The 21,578-nt window shown below is 43.3% G+C and overlaps 1 protein-coding gene across 1 annotated transcript; it reads right to left on the bottom strand.

Moving 5' to 3' along the window:
* Window positions 1-10,699: 10,699 nt before the first annotated feature.
* On the bottom strand, window positions 10,700-15,980 carry LOC115169262 (calcium-activated potassium channel subunit beta-2-like). Its single transcript, XM_029724723.1, has 5 exons — window positions 15,881-15,980; window positions 13,495-13,623; window positions 13,108-13,278; window positions 12,509-12,704; window positions 10,700-11,562 (listed from the first exon to the last, which is right to left on the bottom strand). The coding sequence occupies exons 1-5, from the start codon at window positions 15,889-15,891 to the stop codon at window positions 11,278-11,280; spliced, it is 792 nt and encodes a 263-aa protein (XP_029580583.1). The 5' UTR covers window positions 15,892-15,980; the 3' UTR covers window positions 10,700-11,277.
* Between the last annotated feature and the right edge of the window lie 5,598 nt (window positions 15,981-21,578).

Here is a 21,578-nt window from a genome sequence, read left to right as displayed (position 1 = left end):
GTTTGAATTGAATGTTTTAATGCTGGACTTGAACAAAACCCTGACCTACAGTCCACCAGAGCCATTACGATTTGTTCTATGAGGTTTAATGGCGGTTAGCATCCAATAAATGTTGCATTACGGCCACCTACTAGACTGGAGTGTACATCCCTTATACTTTGCTTGAATTGTAATTATTTTTACATTTAAAAAATACGAATAAATCAACAAATACCCTACCATCTAACCGTGCACTCACTAAAAACCCACCACCCAACTCCACTATTTTAATATATCTAACCCAACCTCAGGCCAACAGCCTGAAAGAACAGGACACCACCACTCAACACACCCTGTAACTCTTTTGAGGTCAAATCTCATACACCCAAATACCTCTGCAGCTGCCACCACAACTTCAATTTTCTGCAACTTACGTTCCATTTCTGCAGTACAGATGATATCCATTACTATATCCAAGCTTTTGATACGGTAGACCATTCCATTCTTGTGGGCCGGCTAAGGAGTATTGGTTTCTCTAAGGGGTCTTTGGCCTGGTTTGCTAACTACCTCTCTCAAAGAGTGCAGTGTATAAAGTCAGAACATCTGCTGTCTCAGCCACTGCCTTTCATCAAGGGAGTACCCCAAGGCTCGAGCCTAGGCCCCACGCTCTTCTCAATTTACATCAACATGATAGCTTAGGCAGTAGGAAGCTCTCTCAACCATTTATATGCAGATTTTACAGTCTTATACTCAGCTGGCCCCTCCCGGGATTTTGTGTTAAACGCTCTACAACAAAGATTTCTTAATGTCCAACAAACTTTCTCTGCCCGTAACCTTGTTCTGAACATCTCAAAAACAAAGGTCATGTGGTTTGGTAAGAAGAATGCCCCTCTCCCCACAGGTGTGATTTCTACCTCTGAGGCTTTAGAGCTTGAGGTAGTCACCTCATACAAGTACTTGGGAGTATGGCTAGACGGTACACTGTCCTTCTCTCAGTACATATCAAAGCTGCAGGCTAAAGTTAAATCTAGACTTGATTTCCTCTATCGTAATCGCTCCCCTTCACCCCAGCTGCCAAACTAACCCTGATTCAGATGACTATCCTACCCCTGCTAGATTAAATCAAATCAAATCAAAGATTATTTGTCACGTGCGCCGAATACAACAGGTGTAGACCTTACAGTACAATGCTAACTTACAGGCTCTAACCAACAGTGCAAAAAAGAAATAAAAACAACAGTAAAAAGACAGTGAAAAATAGCAGTAGTGAGGCTATATACAGTTGCGAGGCTATAACAGTAGCGAGGCTATATACAGGCACCGGTTACTCGGGCCAATTGAGGTAGTATGTACATGAATGTATAGTTAAAGTGACTATGCATATATGATAAACAGAGAGTAGCAGCAGTGGGGGGAGGGGGCACACAATGCAAATAGTCCGGGTAGCCATTTGATTACCTGTTCAGGAGTCTTATGGCTTGGGGGTAAAAACTGTTGAGAAGCCTTTTTGTCCTAGACTTGGCACTCCGGTACTGCTTGCCATGCGGTAGTAGAGAGAACAGTCTATGACTGGGGTGGCTGTGGTGTTTGACAATTTCTAGGGCTTTCCTCTGACACCGCCTGGTGTAGAGGTCCTGGATGGCAGGCAGCTTAGCCCCAGTGATGTACTGGGCCGTACACACTACCCTCTGTAGTGCCTTGCGATCAGAGGCCGAGCAATTGCCGTACCAGGCAGTGATGCAACCAGTCAGGATGCTCTCGATGTTGCAGCTGTAGAACCTTTTGAGGATCTGAGGACCCATGCCAAATCGTTTTAGTTTCCTGAGGGGGAATAGGCTTTGTCGTGCCCTTTTCACGACTGTCTTGGTGTGTTTGGACCATTCTAGTTTGTTGGTGATGTGGACACCAAGGAACTTAAAGCTCTCAACCTGCTCCACTACAGCCCCGTCGAGGAGAATGGGGGCGTGCTCGGTCCTCCTTTTCCTGTAGTCCACTCCTTAGTCTTGGTTACGTTGAGGGATAGGTTGTTATTCTGGCCCCCCCTCCAGGCCTCTGACCTCCTCCCTATAGGCTGTCTCGTCATTGTCGGTGATCAGGCCTACCACTGTTGTGTCGTCTGCAAACTTAATGATGGTGTTGGAGTCGTGCCTGGCCATGCAGTCGTGGATGAACAGGGAGTACAGGAGGGGACTGAGCATGCACCCCTGGGGGGCTCCAGTGTTGAGGATCAGCGTGGCAGATGTGTTGCAACCTAACCTCACCACCTGGGGGGCGGCCCGTCAGAAGTCCAGGATCCAGGTGCAGAGGGAGGTGTTTAGTCCCAGGATCCTTAGCTTAGTGATGAGCTTTGAGGGTACTATGGTGTTGAACGCTGAGCTGTAGTCATTGAATAGCATTCTCACATAGGTGTTCCTTTTGTTCAGGTGAGAAAGGCCAGTGTGGCGTGCAATAGAGATTGCATGATCTGTTTGTGCGGTATGCAAATTGGAGTGGGTCAAGGGTTTCTGGGATAATGGTGTTGATGTGAGCCATTACCAGCCTTTCAAAGCATTTCATGGCTACGGATATGAGTGCTATCGGTCTGTAGTCATTTAGGCAGGTTGCCTTTGTGTTCTTGGGCACAGGGACTATGGTGGTCTGCTTGAAACATGTTGGTATTACAGACTCAATCAGGGACATGTTGAAAATGTCAGTGAAGACACCTGCCAGTAGGTCAGCACATGCCCGGACCACATGTCCCGGTAATCCGTCTGGCCCCGCAGCCTTGTGAATGTTGACCTGTTTAAAGGTCTTACTCACGTCGGCTATGGAGAGCGTGATCACACAGTCGTCCGGAACAGCTGATGCTCTCATGCATGCCTCAGTGTTGCTTGCCTCGAAGCGAGCATAGAAGTGATTTAGCTCGTCTGGTAGGCTTGTGTCACTGGGCAGCTCGCGGCTGTGCTTCCCTTTGTAGTCTGTAATAGTTTGCAAGCCTTGCCACGTAAGACGAGCGTCGTAGCCGGTGTAGTACGATTCAATCTTCGCCCTGTATTGACTTTTTGCCTGTTTGATGGTTCGTCAGAGGGCATAGCAGGATTTCTTATAAGCTTCTGGGTTAGAGTCCCGCACCTTGAAAGTGGCAGCTCTACCCTTTAGCTCAGTACGAATGTTGCCTGTAATCCATGGCTTCTGGTTGGGGTATGTCCGTACAGTCACTGTGGGGACGACGTCCTCGATGCACTTATTGATAAAGCCAGTGACTGATGTGGTGTACTCCTCAATGCCATTGAAAGAGTCTCGAAACATGTTCCAGTCTGTGATAGCAAAACATTTCTGTAGTTTAGCATCTGCTTCATCTGACCACTTTTTTATAGACCGAGTCACTGGTGCTTCCTGCTTTAATTTTTGCTTGTAAGCAGGAATCGGGAGGATAGAATTGTTGTCGGATTTACCAAATGGAGGACGAAGGAGAGCTTTGTACACGTCTCTGTGTGTGGAGTACAGGTGATTTAGAACTGTTGTTGTTTAACATGTTGATAGAAATTAGGTAGAACTGATTTAAGTTTCCCTGCATTAAAGTCTCCAGCCTCTAGGAGCGCCGCCTCTGGATGAGAGGTTTCCTGTTTGCTTATTTCCTTATACAGCTGTTTGAGTGCGATCTTAATGCCAGCATCCGTCTGTGGTGGTAAATAAACAGTCATGAAAAGTATAGCTGAAAACTCTCTAGGCAGATAGTGTGGTCTGCAATTTATCACAAGATACTCTACATCAGGCAAGCAAAATCTAGAGAGTTCCTTAGATTTCGTTCAACAGCTGTTGTTTACAAATATGCACAGACCACCCCCCTCGTCTTACCGGAGTGTGCTGTTCTATCTTGCCGGTGCAGTGTATATCCCGCTAGTGGAATATCCATGTCATCATTTAGCCACGATTCCGTGAAACATAAGATATTACAGTTTTTGATGTCCAGTTGGTACCTGAGTGATCGTACCTCGTCTAATTTATTGTCCAATGATTTTTTCCGTTGGCGAGTAATATTGACGGTAATGACAGCTTTCCCACTCGCCTTCTGCGGATCCTTACGAGGCACCCCGCTCTGTGTCCTCTGTACCTGCGTCTCTTCCTCTTGAAAACAACTGGGATGTTGGCCTTGTTGGGTGTTCAGAGAATGTCCTGTGCGTCCTGCTGGTTGAAGAAGGTGAGCTGTCCTGTAAGTTACAAATAATGACGAAAAAAAACACATAATAGCACAATTGGTTGGGCGCCCGTAAAACTGCTGCCATTTCTTCTGGCGCCATTTTGCATTACGGAGATGTAATTTATAGATCAGCAGGTAAGGGTGCTCTCGAGCGGCTAGATGTGCTTTACTTTCCACCTGGCTACCCCTACCCCAGCCAACAGCTCAGCACCCCCTGCAGCAACTTGCCCAAGCCCCTCCCCCCCCACTTCTTCTTCACCAAAATCCAGACAGCTGATCTTCTGAAAGAGCTAGGAAATCTGGATCCCTACAAATCAGCTGGGCTAGACAATCTGGACCCTCTTTCTAAAATTATCCGCCGAAATTGTTGCAACCCCTATTACTAGCCTGTTCAAACTCTCTTTCGTATTGTCTGAGATCCCCAAAGATTGGAAAGCTGCTGCGGTCATCCCCCTCTTCAAAGGGAGAGACACTCTAGACCCAAACTGTTATAGACCTATATCCATCCTGCCCTGCCTTTCTAAAATCTTTGAAAGCCAAGTTAACAAACAGATCACCAACCATTTAGAATCCCACCGTACCATCTCCACAATGCAATCTGGTTTCCAAGCTGGTCATGGGTGCACCTCAGCCACGCTCAAGGTCCTAAACGATATCATCACCGCCATCGATAAAAGACAGAACTGTGCAGCCGTCTTCATTGACCTGGCCAAGGCTTTCGACTCTGTCAATCACCGCATTCTTATCAGCAGACTCAATAGCCTTGGCTTCTCAAATGACTGCCTCGACTGGTTCACCAACTACTCTTCAGATAGAGTTCATTGTGTCAAATCGGAGGACATGTTGTCCGGACCTCTGGCAGTCTCAATGGGGGTGCCACAGGGTTCAATTCTCGGGCCGACTCTTTTCTCTGTATATATCAATGATGTCACTCTTGCTGCTGGTGATTCTCTGATCCACCTCTACGCAGACGATATCATTCTGTATACATCTGGCCCTTCTTTGGACACTGTACTAACAAACCTCCAAACGAGCTTCAATGCCATACAACACTCCTTCCGTGGCCTCCAACAGCTCTTAAATGCTACTAAAACTAAATGCATGCTTTCAACCGATTGCTGCCCGCACCCGCCCGCCAGACTAGCATCACTACTCTGGACGGTTCTGACTTAGAATATGTGGACAACTACAAATACTTAGATGTCTGGTTAGAGTGTAAACTCTCCTTCCAGCCTCACATTAAGCATCTCCAATCCAAAACTAAATCTAGAATCGGCTTCCTATTTTGCAACAAAGCCTCCTTCACTCACGCTGCCAAACATACCCTTGTAAAACTGACTATCCTACCGATCCTCGACTTCGACGATGTCTTTTACAAAATAGCCTCCAACACTCTACTCAGCAAACTGGATGCAGTCTATCACAGTGCCATTCGTTTTGTCATCAAAGCCTGATATACTACCCACCACTGCGACCTGTATGCTCTTGTTGGCTGTATGCTCTCACTACATATTTGTCGCCAAACCCACTGGCTCCAGGGCATCTATAAATCTTTGCTAGGTAAAGCCCCGCCTTATCTCAGCTCACTGGTCACCATAGCAACACCCACCCGTAGCACGCACTCCAGCAGGTATATTTCACTGGTCATCCCCAAAGCCAACACTTACTTTGGCCACCTTTCCTTCCAGTTCTCTGCTGCCAATGACTGGAACAAATTACAAAAATCACTAAAGCTGGAGTCTTATATCTCCCTCTCTAACTTTAAGCTGTCAGAGCAGCATACCGATCCCTGTATCTGTACACAGCCAATCTGTAAATATCACACCCAACTACCTCATCCCCATATTGTTATTTTTCTTCTTGCTCTTTTGCACCCCAGTATCTCTACTTGCACAACATCATCTGCACATCTATCACTCCAGTGTTAACGCTAAATTGTAATTATTTCACCTCTTTGGCCTATTTATTGCCTTACCTCCGTACTCTTCTACATTTGCACACACTGTACATAGATTTCTTTTGTGTTTTTGACTGTACGTCTGTTACGTCTGAACGTCTGTAACTCTGTGTTGTTGTTTTTGTCGCACTGCTTTGCTTTATCTTGGCCAGGTTGCAGTTGTAAATGAGCACTTGTTCTCAACTGGCCTACCTGGTTAAATAAAGGTTAAATAAAAATACTATTTGTCTATCAGATTTGCCACCAATGTTCCTTATAGGACACATCACTGCACTGGTTATCTCTGTATACCCATCGCAAGACCCACTGGTTGATGCTTATTTATAAAACCCTCTTAGGCCTCACTTCCCCCTATCTGAGATATCTACTGCAGCCCAAATCCTCCACATTAAACACCCGTTCTACCAGTCACATTCTGTTAAAGGTCCCCAAAGCACACACATCCCTGGGTCACACGTCTTTTCAGTTCGCTGCAGCTAGCGACTTGAACGAGCTGCAACAAACACTCAAACGGGACAGTTTCATCTCAATCTCTTTAGTCAAAGATTCAATCATGGACACTCTTACTGACAGTTGTGGCTGCTTTGCGTGATGTTTCGTTGTCTCTACCTTCTTGCCCTTTGTGCTGTTGTCTGTGCCCAATAATGTTTGTACCATGTTTTATGCTTCTACCATGTTGTGCTGCTGCCATGTTGTGCTGCTACCATGTTGTTGTCATGTTGTGTTTCTACCATCCTGTGTTGTCATGGGTTTCTGCCTTGCTATGTTGTTGTCTTAGGTCTCTCTTTATGTTGTATTGTGTTGTCTCTCTTGTCATGATGTGGGTTTTGTCCTATTTTTTTAAATCCCAGCCCCTGTCCCCGCACAAGGCCTTTTGTCATTTGGTAGGCCGTCATTGTAAATAAGAATTTGTTCTTAACTGAGTTGCCTAGTTAAATAAAGGTTAAATTAAATAAATAAAAATAAATGCTAAAAATCCAATCTTACTGAAGAATATATCACTTGCTGGCCTATCCCTCTGTACTGGTAGAGATCTACAGCTCACACCACTCCTCTCAGGATCCCTCCCCCTTGACTCATCTTCCTCTACTTTCTTCACTGCTTCAGCATATGAGAACTTCTGCACTACTCTAACCCTGGAAACCTCAACCTGCCTCTCTCACACCGGACATTTCTGATCCACAGCCCCATGGCACCCTTACTATTACCATATACCATTACTTTCCCCAATGGTACACATTCCTTTGTCTCATGCCCTTCTCCACATATATCACACCTAGGAACCTCTCTCCTACACACTGTTGCCACATGCCCATAAGCTTGACACCTGTAACAAAATAATGTATTTGGCACAAAAGCTCATACATTATAACTTATATACCCTAACATCACTTTGTTAAGCAAAGACTCAACATCAAAACTCAAAAGAACAGACAACGACTCTTCTGTTTCACCACCACTGTTTCTCTGCGTCTTACCAAACGACGAGCATCACAAACACCAGGAATCTCAACTTTCATTTTGTAAGGACCGACGCCGGACAGGAGAAGTAGGTACGGGGAGTCAGACATTTATTCAGGGACAAACAAGGAAACAAGACAGGAACCGCGTCGGAACACGGGTGACACGAACATGAGACAATTAATCTCGAAGCAGGGAACAGAGCTAGGAAACAGACAGATATAAGGAAGGAAATTACACAAGTAATTGAGTCCACGTGAATCCAATGAGCGCTGATGCGTGTGACGGGGAAAGGCAGGTGTGCGTACTGAAGGTGGCTTGAGTATGTAATGTTGGGGAGTCTGGCGCCCTCGAGCACCAGAGGGAGGAAGAGTGGGAGCAGGCGTGACAGTACCCCCCCCCCCCCTCAGGGCCGCCACATACCGGCCGAGACATAGGCGTTGGGCAAGCCGGCTGGGGGAGGGGGAGGAAGATCGGGAGCAGGCGTGAAAGTGTACCCTCGGCCCAGATGTTTGTCCGCCTCTGTCAACGTACCTGGAGAAGAGCCAGGGCGGCTATTCTCAAGACCAAGTCCAGGTATAGTCTACAAGCGGACCGTCGCCGGACCCCAGCTCCCCGCTACTGCATTGGGCAGAGGGTATGGCTTTCCACTCGGGTTCTGCCCCTTTGGGTAGAGTCCCGCAAGCTGTCTCCCTGGTTCATTGGTCCTTTTCCCATCTCCAGAGTCCTGAGTTCCCCTGCTGTCCGTCTTGTGTTACCCCGTTCCCTCTGTATTCACCCTACCGTCCATGTGTCTAGGATTAAGCCTGTGTCTCACTGTCCTTTGTCTTCTGTCTCCAGGCCCATCCCTCCCCCCAGGTTATCGGTGGCAAGCCAGCGTATACGGTGAGACGCCTCCTGAAGGTTTGACCACGGGGCAGGGGTTTCCAGTACCTGGTTGACTGGGAGAGTTATGGCCTGGAGGAGAGGTGCTGGGTTCCTGCTAAAGACATCTTGGACCCGGCCCTCATCATCGATTTCCACCGCCAACACCCCGGTCAGCTGGAGGGGGGGGGGGTACTGTCACGCCCTGATCCGTTTCACCTGTTCCTGTGATTGTCTCCACCCTCTCCAGGTGTCGCTTATTTTCCCCAGTGTATTTATCCCTGTGTTTCCTGTCTCTCTGTGCCAATTCGTCATGTGTATGTTTCCATTTTTCCCATTCTCTTGCTTTTTGCATTCTCCTTTTTCTAGTCTTCCCGGTTTTGACCCTTGCCTGTTTCTGGACTTTGTACCCGCCTGCCTGACCATTCTGCCTGCCTTGACCACGAGCCTGTCTGCCACTCTGTACATCCTGGACTCTGATCTGGTTTTAACCTTTTTGCCTGTCCACGACCATTCTCTTGCCTACCACTTTGGATTAATAAACATTGTAAGACTCCAACCATCTGCCTCCTGTGCCTGCATTTTGGTCTTGCCTTATGCCTTGATACATTTACCCAGTGGCTGAAAAAGTACCAAATTGTCATACCTGAGTAAAAGTAAAGATACCTTATTAGATGATGACTCAAGTAAAAGTGAAAATCACTCAGTAAAATCCTACTTGAGTAAAAGTCTAAAAGTATTTGGTTTTAAATATACTTAAGTATCAAAAGTAAATGTAATTGCTTAAATATAGTTAAGTATCAAAAGTAAAAGTATAAATAATTTCAAATTCCTTATATTAAGCAAACTAGATGGCACCATTGTCTTGTTTTTTTATTTACAGATAGCCAGGGGCACACTCCAACACTCAGACATAATTTACAAATGAAGCATGTGTTTAGTGAGTCAGCCAGATCAGCGGCAGTAGGGATGACCAGGGATGTTCTCTTGATAAGTGCTGAATTGGACCATTTTCCTGTCCTACTAAGCATTCAAAATGTAACGAGTACTTTTGGGTGTCATGTAAAATGATGGAGTATAAAGTACATTATTTTCTTAAGGAATGTAGTAAAGTAAAAGTTGTCAAAAATATAAATAGTAAAGTAAAGATACCCCCAAAAACGACTTAAGTAGTACTTTATAGTATTTTTACTTAAGTACTTTACACCACTGCCTTTACCTCTATCCCAGAAATCACTGCTGTCAATGGCGCCCTTTTCTTGAAAGAAAACAATTCACATCTTTTGTCCCCATTCGTTTACCGCAGAGCACCTGCTCCCTCTGACCAGCAGAAACACAAACAATTATCACAAGACAATTACCACCTTCACTGATTCCACAGCATCCAACTGTTTTCAGCCACCCTGAAACCACAAATGGATCAGCCTGAAGGCAAGGGTTCATTTATCACAAAATTACCCTCCTACCGTCACTGACTCATATTTATCCTGACCCTTGGTGCAATCCTCGGGCACCGAGAACTTCATCACACCTACCACCTCCAATACTTTGCCCTCACTCACTTCCAATTCTCCTCCTGTCTTCAATCCGGCGAACAGCTCCCTCTGCTTACACTTTCTACCATTCTTCTTTAACAGATCTCCCTTTTTTACAGCCATTTTTAACCCGATTCAAGCTCCCCCTCGTCTTCCCTCTCTCTCTTCGTCCTCCTCTGCCTCTCTTTTTCCTTCCATTACTCCTCTGTAGTATTCCAAGTATACGTCTCCATATGATATTGCACTTCTCCTGACATATATCTTGTTCTTGTCCTCCAAGGGACGCCATTTTCATAAACGCAGATGTATCTTCCGAAACTGTCTGACAGCCATTAGGTCTACTGGGCACTCCTTATAGCTATCTCTCCCAATTTAAAATGGAATAGGCCGCCTACGCTGCTTCTGGTCAGGGGGTAATAACATTGTCATGAAGTGGACAGCAAAGGGGGGCAAATTCAAGGAAACCCCCTTGCTTGATTGTAAAATATTCTCTGCGTTCCATTGCTGTAAGAGGGAGATGGAAGCGGGCAGTTGGCCAAGCAAACAACACGTGTGTCATAACAAGGGAGAACAGTGAAACCGACAATATCAAACATGTGATTAACACAGCCATGAAATGTATTTTCTATCCAAAGCCAGTCTTATGCAAAGCCAGGGGTGAAGATTTTCTCAAGCAAGGAAAGGCTCAAAGGCTGTTATGCCAAATGCCCTCAAAGGAAGGAATTTCTGAACAAGAATGTAGGGTTTATTACAGTTGCATCATTTGTAAACAATTACTTGATTCACCATTAAATGATTTATTTAATTTTGATATGCCTCACCATGGGAAGGCATAAGTGCATGTATATGTTTTGAGAGGTCAATTTATTGCATACAGAGCAAAATGTATTAAAAATAAACAGAATGGAGTTTGCAGCTTTCCTGGGGTTGTCATCAGAGCAACACAAGACAATGATTTTTCTGAATGACAGTTCTGTATGACAGACTGAACAATAAAATGGTATTTACTATAAATAATATAAGCTATAGCTGAGCCCTAAAATATGTTGATGGTGTCATTCAGCATTTTCCCCATTCGATTCTTCATATTCTACCTCTACCTTACATATTCAGTAAGAAAACATGCAAGTTGCATTCCAGGCAACAGGGGTCGTACATTCATTTATCTGCTTTCCAAGATGTCAGTTTCAGAACAGAAGCCAGTCCAGCCACCTGTTTCGGTTGAAACAATCCCTTTCATGTCATCATCTGTCCGGACTGGCGGCCATGTTTGACGCTCTCAGCTGCCACGCCGGCAAGCTTCACCTTTCGATCTTGATTACTTGCTCGCACATAATGGAGAGGTACTGGGTGAGTTTGACCATGAAGATGATGGCAGTGCCCCCCGTGAGCATACAGGAGGGCCAGAAGAGCAAGTGGAAGACGGGACTGTGGCCGTACTGCCGGGTCAGGAGGGCACTCTCCTGCTGGTCGCTGGGGTCATAGTAGCACAGGACCTGGTGGTGCGGCTTCAGGCGCTCTGAGATGTTCACGATAATGTGGTGCATGGCATTGGTGTCCTTCTGGCACTTTGGCACGTAGAAACACTGGAAATAGAAAAGTGGGTGGGTGACATTGATGTTAGTTCGGGGGCTTTCAGCATGCATACATAACCTACAGGATTAGTAAGCATCCTTTTATAGTCAACATAAATATTTATTTGTATAAACATTTGTTCCTGTTGAGAGAAACAGGTACATAGCACATCATGAGTCATGCATAGGGCTAGGAGTTTCCCAGATCACCTGAACAGGAAGAAGCAGGCCTGCTAGCTCACATGCCGGCTAGACAGGGCACGCGCATGCGTGCCCTGTCTGCAATCAGAACACGCAGGTTCAAATATCAAAATGAACTCTAACCAACCATATTCATTTGGGAACAGATCAAAACACATGAAACATTCAGGGCCATTTAGCTAGCTAGCTTGCTGTTGCTAGCTAATTTGTCATGGGATATAAACACTGCGTGGTTATTTTACATGAAATGCACAAGGTCCTTTTTTTCTGAATGTTTGTAGAACTTATACCCATTTTGAATCACTCAAACTCATGTGTTCTATTCTCTGACAATTAATTCACAGATAAAAGGGGAAACCTAGTTATTTTGTAGTAAATCTCTCCTCCTTCAGTCTTCTTCTTCTTCTGTGGACTTTATATGGCGGTTGGCAACCAACTTTAAAGTGCATTACCACCACAAACTGGACTGGAGTGTGGACCTCAGTTCATCTTTCAATCACCCACGTGAGTATATGCTCCTAAAAACCAATGAGGAGATGGGAGAGGGGGGACTTGCAGTGTATCAAGCATCAAAAATGTTAGCGCCTGGCTACTCAGATGCTCGTTGACGCACGCAAGCAGATTAGATTAAATTATTGAATAACATGTATGTGTACATATATTTTTCAACGCGAGCGGTGTGGTCAGCATATCACAAGCCCCGTGTCAACATACGCTATCCAGTCTTTTACAACCTCCATTCTGACCCTCCGTTCACCTCAAAGTTGGCGTCCCAGCTCTCCTCATTGTGGGATAAGCGGCTGACCCTGCCCGTGGTGTTGACACTGACGTAGACCTGCAGACAGGGGTACTTGGAGCCTCTCCAGCAGTCCAAGCCACAGCTGTAAGAGCAGTTCATGTCTGCCGTGATGGTGGAGTTGAGCACGATACAGACACTCCCCTCTGTCCACACACTATACGGAGAGATAAAGGTAATAACTCAAGGCTATTGTAGGATTTACACAGTGGCATGTAAATATAGATTTTTCTCCGTATTCAAATAAAATTTCAGAAAGATGTCGGGGTGTAAAAATACCAGGTAGAGAGGTAGATGCGTAATTTTCACATTTCAATTTAGCATTTAAGCATTGCATTTTAGAATTGGTGCTGATAACCCTCCATAATACTGTGGCATGCTGTGCAGTGACTTGCACACAGAAAAGACTGACAAACAAACATACCGCATCAACACTAAAAAGGCAGATTGATTGAATTGCAGTCTTTCAGAATCAGCGAAAGCAGAGTCCACCCAAAAGTACAAAATACACACAAAACAATGAAAATACACACAAAACTGTCAGATTGATAGTCCAGTACCTGTCTGCATAGGAGCGCAGTACAGTGATGCCCAGGACAAAGTACATCATGGCCGACGCAATGACCATGCCCAGGCCTAGGAGAATAGCCCGGTCTTCCCCAGCCTTCATAGCTGTCACCGTCTTCTTCTTGTCCAGCAGGTCAACATCTCGGAATTTCTGGTAGATGGACCTGAGGTAGTGGTCAGGCCAGTGTTGGGGTCAAGTCCATTTCAATTCATTTTACAAAGAGGATTTTTTTTAGTTTGTTGAATCAGTTGACATTTTTCTCAATTTAAATCAGGAGAACCATTATCTGTTTCCTTCTTGGAAGAACCCCCACTGCATGTCAGCATAAAATATATTAAAATGAATAATTAAAATTGTGTTTTTAAGAGTGACAGTGTACCTCGTCGCTCCTTCTCCTGATGCTGCCCATCTCGCACTTTTGGCACCTGTCACAAAGAACCTCTTTCCAGATGTCCCACTACCTCCTCTTCTCACAGAAGAAGCGGTGCAAAAAGACTGATGGAATGACCTGCACAAAATAACAGTCTGTTATCACTCTAGACCAGTGGTTCCCATCCTTTTTTGGTTACTGTACCACCAGCTGAATGTTGCTCTTACCGGAGTACCCCTGAAGTACCCCGTCATGTGCATTTTACCAGAAGGCCTATGGTTTCATGAGTCTTCTCAAGTACCCCCTGTGGATAGGCTAAGTACCCCTGGTTGGGAATCACTGCTCTATTCTATATACCTGTTTGTGCTCAGACAATCCCCAACAGTTCATCTTGCTGGAGAGTTGGCAATGAGATATACTACTGCAGGGTTTCCCAAACTCGTTCCTCGCGACCCCAAGGGGTGCACGTTTTTTTCTTTATTTTTTTCCTAGCGCTACATGGCTTGTTCAAATAATCAACTAATCTTTAAGCTTTGATAATTTGAATCAGCTGTGTAGTGTTAAAAATACATTTGAGGATCGAATTTGGGAAACTACCCTGTTACTACGCTGTTAACTACCCTGTTAACTACCCTGTTACTACCCTGTTAACTACCCTGTTAACTACCCTGTTACTACCCTGTTAACTACCCTGTTAACTACTCTGTTAACTACCCTGTTACTACCCTGTTAACTACCCTGTTAACTACCCTGTTAACTACTCTGTCAACTACCCTGTTAACTACGCTGTTAAATATGCTGTTAACTACCCTGTTAACTACCCTGTTAACTACCCTGTTACTACCCTGTTAACTACCCTGTTAACTACCCTGTTAACTACCCTGTAAACTACCCTGTTAACTACCCTGTTAACTAAGCTGTTAACTACCCTGTTAACTACCCTGTTAACTACCCTGTTAACTAAGCTGTTAACTACCCTGTTAACTACCCTGTTAACTACCCTGTTAACTACCCTGTTAACTACTCTGTTAACTACCCTGTTAACTACCCTGTTAACTACCCTGTTAACTACCCTGTTAACTACCCTGTTAACTAAGCTGTTAACTACCCTGTTAACTACCCTGTTAACTACCCTGTTAACTACCCTGGTAACTACCCTGTTAACTACCCTGTTAACTACGCTGTTAAATACGCTGTTAAATATGCTGTTAAATATGCTGTTAAATACACTGTTAAATATGCTGTTAAATACGCTGTTAAATATGCTGTTAAATATGCTGTTAACTACCCTGTTAACTACCCTGTTACCTACCCTGTTAAATATGCTGTTAACTACTCTGTTAACTACTCTGTTAACTACTCTGTTACTACCCTGTTAACTACCCTGTTAACTACCCTGTTAACTACCCTGTTAACTAAGCTGTTAACTACCCTGTTAACTACACTGTTAACTACCCTGTTAACTACCCTGTTAACTACTCTGTTAACTACCCTGTTAACTACCCTGTTAACTACCCTGTTAACTACTCTGTTAACTACCCTGTTAACTACCCTGTTACTACCCTGTTAACTACCCTGTTAACTACCCTGTTAACTACGCTGTTAACTACCCTGTTAACTACCCTGTTAACTACTCTGTTAACTACTCTGTTAACTACCCTGTTAACTACCCTGTTAACTACCCTGTTAACTACTCTGTTAACTACCCTGTTAACTACTCTGTTAACTACCCTGTTAACTACCCTGTTAACTACCCTGTTACTACCCTGTTAACTACCCTGTTAACTACCCTGTTACCTACCCTGTTAACTACCCTGTTACTACCCTGTTAACTACTCTGTTAACTACCCTGTTAACTACCCTGTTAACTACCCTGTTAACTACCCTGTTAACTACTCTGTTAACTACCCTGTTAACTACCCTGTTAACTACCCTGTTAACTACTCTGTTAACTACTCTGTTAACTAAGCTGTTAAATATGCTGTTAACTACCCTGTTAACTACCCTGTTAACTACCCTGTTAACTACCCTGTTAACTACTCTGTTAACTACCCTGTTAACTACCCTGTTAACTACCCTGTTAACTACGCTGTTAACTACCCTGTTAACTACCCTGTTAACTACTCTGTTAACTACCCTGTTAACTACCCTGTTAACTACCCTGTTAACTACCCTGTTAACTACTCTGTTAACTACTCTGAACTAGAACACTACTGTTTGAAACATAGCTTTAATGTGTACCATCACAGAGACACGTGTTAAAAGATACTCTACTGTTGTTTCAAGATAGTTGTGCAACTCAAAGACAGAAAGCCTGCATGTGTTGCATAACTTTGACGTCAAATTCACTATGTATGAAAACTCAAAGATAGAGATGGAGCAAAAGAAAGCCTACCTCTGTTGCATGACTGCTGTCAAATTCACTACGTGTGAAAGCCAAGTTGTTGACAAAATATTATTTGGTTTATACAATTCAAAAGGAACGACGAAGTATTTATCCTACGACATCAGTAAGTATGTAGTAGTGATCCACCATAACCAGGAAGAAGAACAAATGACTTGAATAGGACAGAAGTGTCCCTTTAATATAGTGGACATTCAGGTGCAGCGCCACCAGCTAAACAAACATCTCATTTTGCAACACAAAGAAACGTTAATAAGGTGAGACAGGATGATAGATGAGCATGGATAAAAGGTGTTAATGTCGATGAACTTGTCATGAAAGACGTAGCTCCTGGAGCATGAACCATATGAATGCAACCCCTGTCAACACAAACTCATTGTGTCCTCCCATTTAACATCAACAACTTGCCAAGGCTGGCACACTGAATCATGGTCACTGAGCATTCCACTTAATAGCACACAGCTTTCTGCCATTAAAAGTCCCATGCATATTCAATTGGGCAGCAGCCAGGGCCATGGTCTTTAGCACACGACAGCCCGCTTGAAGTTTGCCAAAAGGCACCGAAAGAGTCTTAGACCACGAGAAACAGGATTCTCTGGTCTGATGAAACCAAGATTGAACTCTTTGGCCTGAATGCCAGGTGACACGTCTGGAGGAAACTTGGCACCATCCCTACTGTGAAGCATGGTGGTGACAGCATCATGCTGTGGGGATGTTTTTCAGTGGCAGGGACTGGGAGACTAGTCAGTATCGAGGGAGATGAACGGAGCAAACTACAGAGATATCCTTGATGAAAACCTACTCCAGAGCGTTCAGGACCTCTGACTGGGGTGAAAGTCCATCTTCCAACAGGACAATGACCCTAAGCAGACATCCAAGACAATGCAGGAGTAGCTTCGGGACAAGTCAAATCAAATCAAATTTTATTGGTCACATACACATTGTTAGCAGATGTTAGCATCGTAGCACCATTAGGCGCAAAAACTCAACTTACCAGTTGCGGCCCACTTTTTGGAAGCAAACCCCTCGATTTTGTCCCTACGTTATATCGGCATCGAACATGTCACCCTCCCTAGGAGAGGGGGTGGCCTCGACAATTTGTTGTTAAAACGAGAGGCTGCCTGGATCTTTAATTTAAGGACTCTTGCTCCCTTCGGTCTCAACGTAGACTTTGATCTGAAGCCATTCTTGTGATTATTGTGATTTTTCTATTAATTGTAAATGTTTGTAGGCCTATGTAGTCATATTGTATCTATGATTGGAAAGAAAGGCAAGAAATTCCACAAATGAACTTTTAACAAGGCACACCTGTTAATTGAAATGCATTCCAGGTGACAACCTCATGAAGCTGGTTGAGAGAATGCTAAGAGTGTGCAAAGCTGTCATCAAGGCAAAGAGTGGCTACTTTGAGGAATTTGTTTACCACTTTTTGGTTACTACATGATTCCATATGTGTTATTTCATAGTTTTGATGTCTTCACTATTATTCTACAATGTAGAAAATAGTAAAAATCAAGAAAAAATCCTTGAATGTGTAGGTGTGTCCAAACTTTTGACTGGTACTGTATATATATTTTTTTTATTTTTTAACCTTTATTTAACTAGGCAAGTCAGTTAAGAACAAATTCTTATTTACAATGACGGCCTACCAAAAGACAAAAGGCCTCCTTCGGGGACGGGGGCTGGGATTAAACAAAAAAATATAGGACAAAACACACATCACGACAAGAGAGACACCACAACACTAAGATCTAAGACAACACCATAGCATGGCAGCAACACATCACAACACAGCATGGTAGCAACACCACATGACAACAACATGGTAGAAACACAACATGGCAGCAGCACAACATGGTAGCAGCACAAATCATGATACAAACATTATTGGGTACAGACAACAGCACAAAGGCATGAAGGTAAAGAGAATATTACATCACGCGAACCAACCACAACTGTCAGTAAGAGTGTCCATGATTGAGTCTTTGAATGAAGAGATGGAGATAAAACTGTCCCCGACCCAGGGATGTGTGTGCTTTGGGGCCCTTTAACAGAATGGGACTGGCAGAACGGATGTTGTATGTGGAGGATGAGGGCTGTAGTAGATATCTCAGAAAAGAGGGTTTGATAAATAAGCATCAACCAGTGGGACTTGCGACGGGTATACAGAGATGACCAGTTTACAGAGGAGTATAGAGTGCAGTGACGTGTCCTATAAGGAGCATTGGTGGCAAATCTGATGGTGGAATGGTAAAGAACATCTTGCCGCTCGAGAGCACCCTCACTTGCCGCTCTATAAATTACGTCTCCGTAATCTATATATATTCATTTCAGGACTTACTGGAGAAAATGTGAGACAGTATTCAACTAACCATTGTTGTGGAAAATTAGATCCAAAGATTAAATCAGAGACTATTTAATTATATAATAGAAAAATCTTTAGTACAAGCAGCTGCAGTGGAGATGTACCTCTGGTTTCACAGGGAAGAACTCAAAGAGTAAATGGTTCCATGTCTCTTATATTGTGGGAGGTGACGATACAATCATATTGTTTACACAACAGTTCTTTATATAAGAAAATGTTCCGGAACACAATGGCCTTGTGTTAGGGTGCAGACATACCAGGAGTCTATGAAAGGCTTGACAGTCCAACACAGAACATGTCCCCTTGAGAAGTTACAACAGCTCACCCCAAATTCTGCCCTCACACCATCATAGAGCCCCCTACACATAAACATGGAGAAGAACATATTGGTTATAGATGGTTGCATACGTTTCACAGTGACCACCATTTTGAGAGCGTAATTAAGGATAAGCCTATACATCCTCCATGTTATTGAATAATGTAACGGTTGCTGTACCTCTCTGCATTCCCATTATCTCTCTGCATTCCCATTATCTCTCTGCATTCTCATTATCTCTCTGAATTCCCATGTCCTCCTAACGCTGCTGACCTTGTGTGACAAACTCCATGCTACTTTACTAAGGTTATTTACTACTCTCAAATGCTTTCCCAACTTTGAGTTTTGTATTACAGTATAATCACCACACCTCTGAATTTGTTGAATGTCTCAGTGTCAGTCTCTGTTGATGTGTTGATGCTTTTATTCATGTCAAACCATTAGAAAGTGTTATAAATGTCAATTTTCCAACTTGTACTTTTCGCTTGTTAAATGTGATGTTCAAAGTATGCTTGAAATACACTTACATCAGCAACCAATGAGTTTGAGTTGACATTACACATAATATTGAGTTGACATTACACATAATATTGAGTTGACATTACACATAATATTGAGTTGACATTACACATAATATTGAGTTGACATTACACATAATATTGAGTTGACATTACACATGAGTTTGAGTTGACATGACATATGAGATTGAGTTGACATGACATATGAGTTTCAGTTGACATTACACATGAGTTTGACTGGACAAGACAAATGAGTTTGAGTTGACATGACATTTGGGTTGACATTACACATGATGTCACGTCCTGACCCTAGTAAGATGTAATTTTCTATAGTAGTGTAGGGCAGGGCGTGACAGGGGGTGTTTTTGGTTTATCTATGTTTTCTATTTCAATGTTTAGGTTCTAGTTTGTCTATTTCTATGTTGGGATTGTTTGGGATTGATCTCTAGTTGGAGGCAGCTGATCCTCATTGCCTCTGATTAGAGATCATATTTAAGTAGGGGTTTTTCCTCATTGTGGGTTATTGTCTTTTGAGTAGTGTGTTGTCCTCTCTGCGTCACGGTTTGTTGGTTTCAAGTTATTAGTGTATTGCATTCGGTTTCACTTTTAATAAATATTTGGAACTACGAAAACGCTGCATCTTGGTCCGCTCCTTCGAACAGCCGTGACACACGAGTTTGAGTTGCCATGGCATATTAATCATAAGCAAAGGAAAGTGAGTGATAATGATGTTAGTTATAGGGTTTATTTCTTTGGTTACAACCCCTCTGGGAAATTGTCTTTGATGGTCCATAGTTTAGTGCGTGGTAAGTCTCAGCATAAGGCCTGGCATTTTTACACTCACCACAGGCCACAGTGCATTTCAAAGCTGGCCAATGCTAATAATCTGCCTCTGACTGCTTGGGGATGACATCATCTGCTTCTTAGACAATGTCTCAGGTTGTATTTTCTGCCATGTCCTTCGAGTGGTTATTGCTCAGTGGCCAAGTGTCCCAGTGTTTAGTCTTTAAAAAGGCACATGCTCCACTGAAAGACACGTGCTCCACTGAAAGACACGTGCTCCACTGAAAGACACGTGCTCCACTGAAAGACACGTGCTCCATTGAAAGGCATGCTCCACTGAAAGCCATATGCTCCACTGAAAGACACGTGCTCAATCGCAATGCTCCCGGCATGAAGCAGAATAAACTACACATTGGGCACAAACTGGTTGAATCACCGTTGTTTCAACATAATTTGTCAACGTATTGTGACATGGAATCTATGTGGAAAATACATTGGATTGGAAAAAGTCATCAACGTAGTAAACTGTTGTTTTGAGGGTGAAATTTCAACCACAGAATTATGTCATCATGGTAACCAATTTTCAACGTAGACAAATCTTGTACGCAATATGTTGAATTTGTACCTTTGAAACAATGTCAGCTCTTCAATGTTAAAAACAATAGACTGGGCAGCACCTCCTAGTGAGGAGTGTATTTATCTACAGCAATTTATTTGGTCTCCCATCCAGGGTTCTAACCAAGCCCAAACCTGCTTAGCTTTGATATTTGTCTCTGATTATTACCAATATGCTACCATGAGAATGAATATTGAGAGGTTTCTTTATAACTAAATAAAATCACTGTTACTGTCAAAGTCATTCCAAAGGGTAGTTTTAACAGAGCAAATTAAATATAACCATACTCTCTAAAATTCATATATCACCAATGATGCTATTTAGGCCTATATAGCATTTGCGAAGTCATCAACCACTATTGTTTCAGTTCAACCCAGGATTCCACTTAAAATAGGCAACACATATAGACCTAGGGTTTCAAGCTCTGGTTGATGTCAAATTTAATCTTAAAGTTAATTATCAATATGCTGGATCAAAGTTAAAGAATAGGACTAAATCAAATAAAACTTTATTTAAAGCACATTTTTGGTTGAGATATCAATTATTAATTTGTAGACAAACTGGAATTAAAGTCAGACTAATTCAGTGGCTGTAACCCTCGTCGTTGAAGGGGGACCAAAACGCAGCGGGTAAAGTGCTCATCCTCTTATTTATTAAAGAAAACAGTTAATCAATACAAAACAAACGACGAAAACAGTCCAGTAAGGTGCATAGACTATACTAGAAACAACCACCTACAAAACCCAGTGAAAACACACACAACTAAATATGGCCTCCAATTAGAGACAACAACAACCAGCTGACTCTAATTGGAGGTCATTGACAAAACTGACATAGAACTAGAAAAGCTAGATAAACATAGAAATAAGAAAACTAGAACCTAAACCCACAATACCCAACCACACAAAACAAACACCCCCTGTCACGCCCTGACCAACTACAATGACAAATAACCCTTTTTACTGGCCAGGACGTGACAGTGGCACAAAATATACATCTCAATATACAACACAATTCAATATGAATTTTGAAGTACAGTAAATAGCCTATTAACTTGTCGACAAGTTAACAAATGATATGTTGGATTCACG

The sequence above is a fragment of the Salmo trutta genome, chromosome 31 (genome assembly GCF_901001165.1).
Source record: "Salmo trutta chromosome 31, fSalTru1.1, whole genome shotgun sequence".
Classification (NCBI taxonomy): Eukaryota; Metazoa; Chordata; class Actinopteri; order Salmoniformes; family Salmonidae; genus Salmo; species Salmo trutta.
This window is presented reverse-complemented; position numbering and strand designations above follow the sequence as displayed.

Excerpts from the sequence above, each read along its gene's own strand:
- LOC115169262 (XM_029724723.1), bottom strand. Across the intron at positions 13,279-13,494 it reads TCAGGAGAAGGAGCGACGAG|GTCCATCTACCAGAAATTCC; the intron begins GTACACTGTCAC and ends CCACTACCTCAG. Across the intron at positions 12,705-13,107 it reads CTGCGCTCCTATGCAGACAG|TGTGTGGACAGAGGGGAGTG; the intron begins GTACTGGACTAT and ends CTCTCCGTATAG.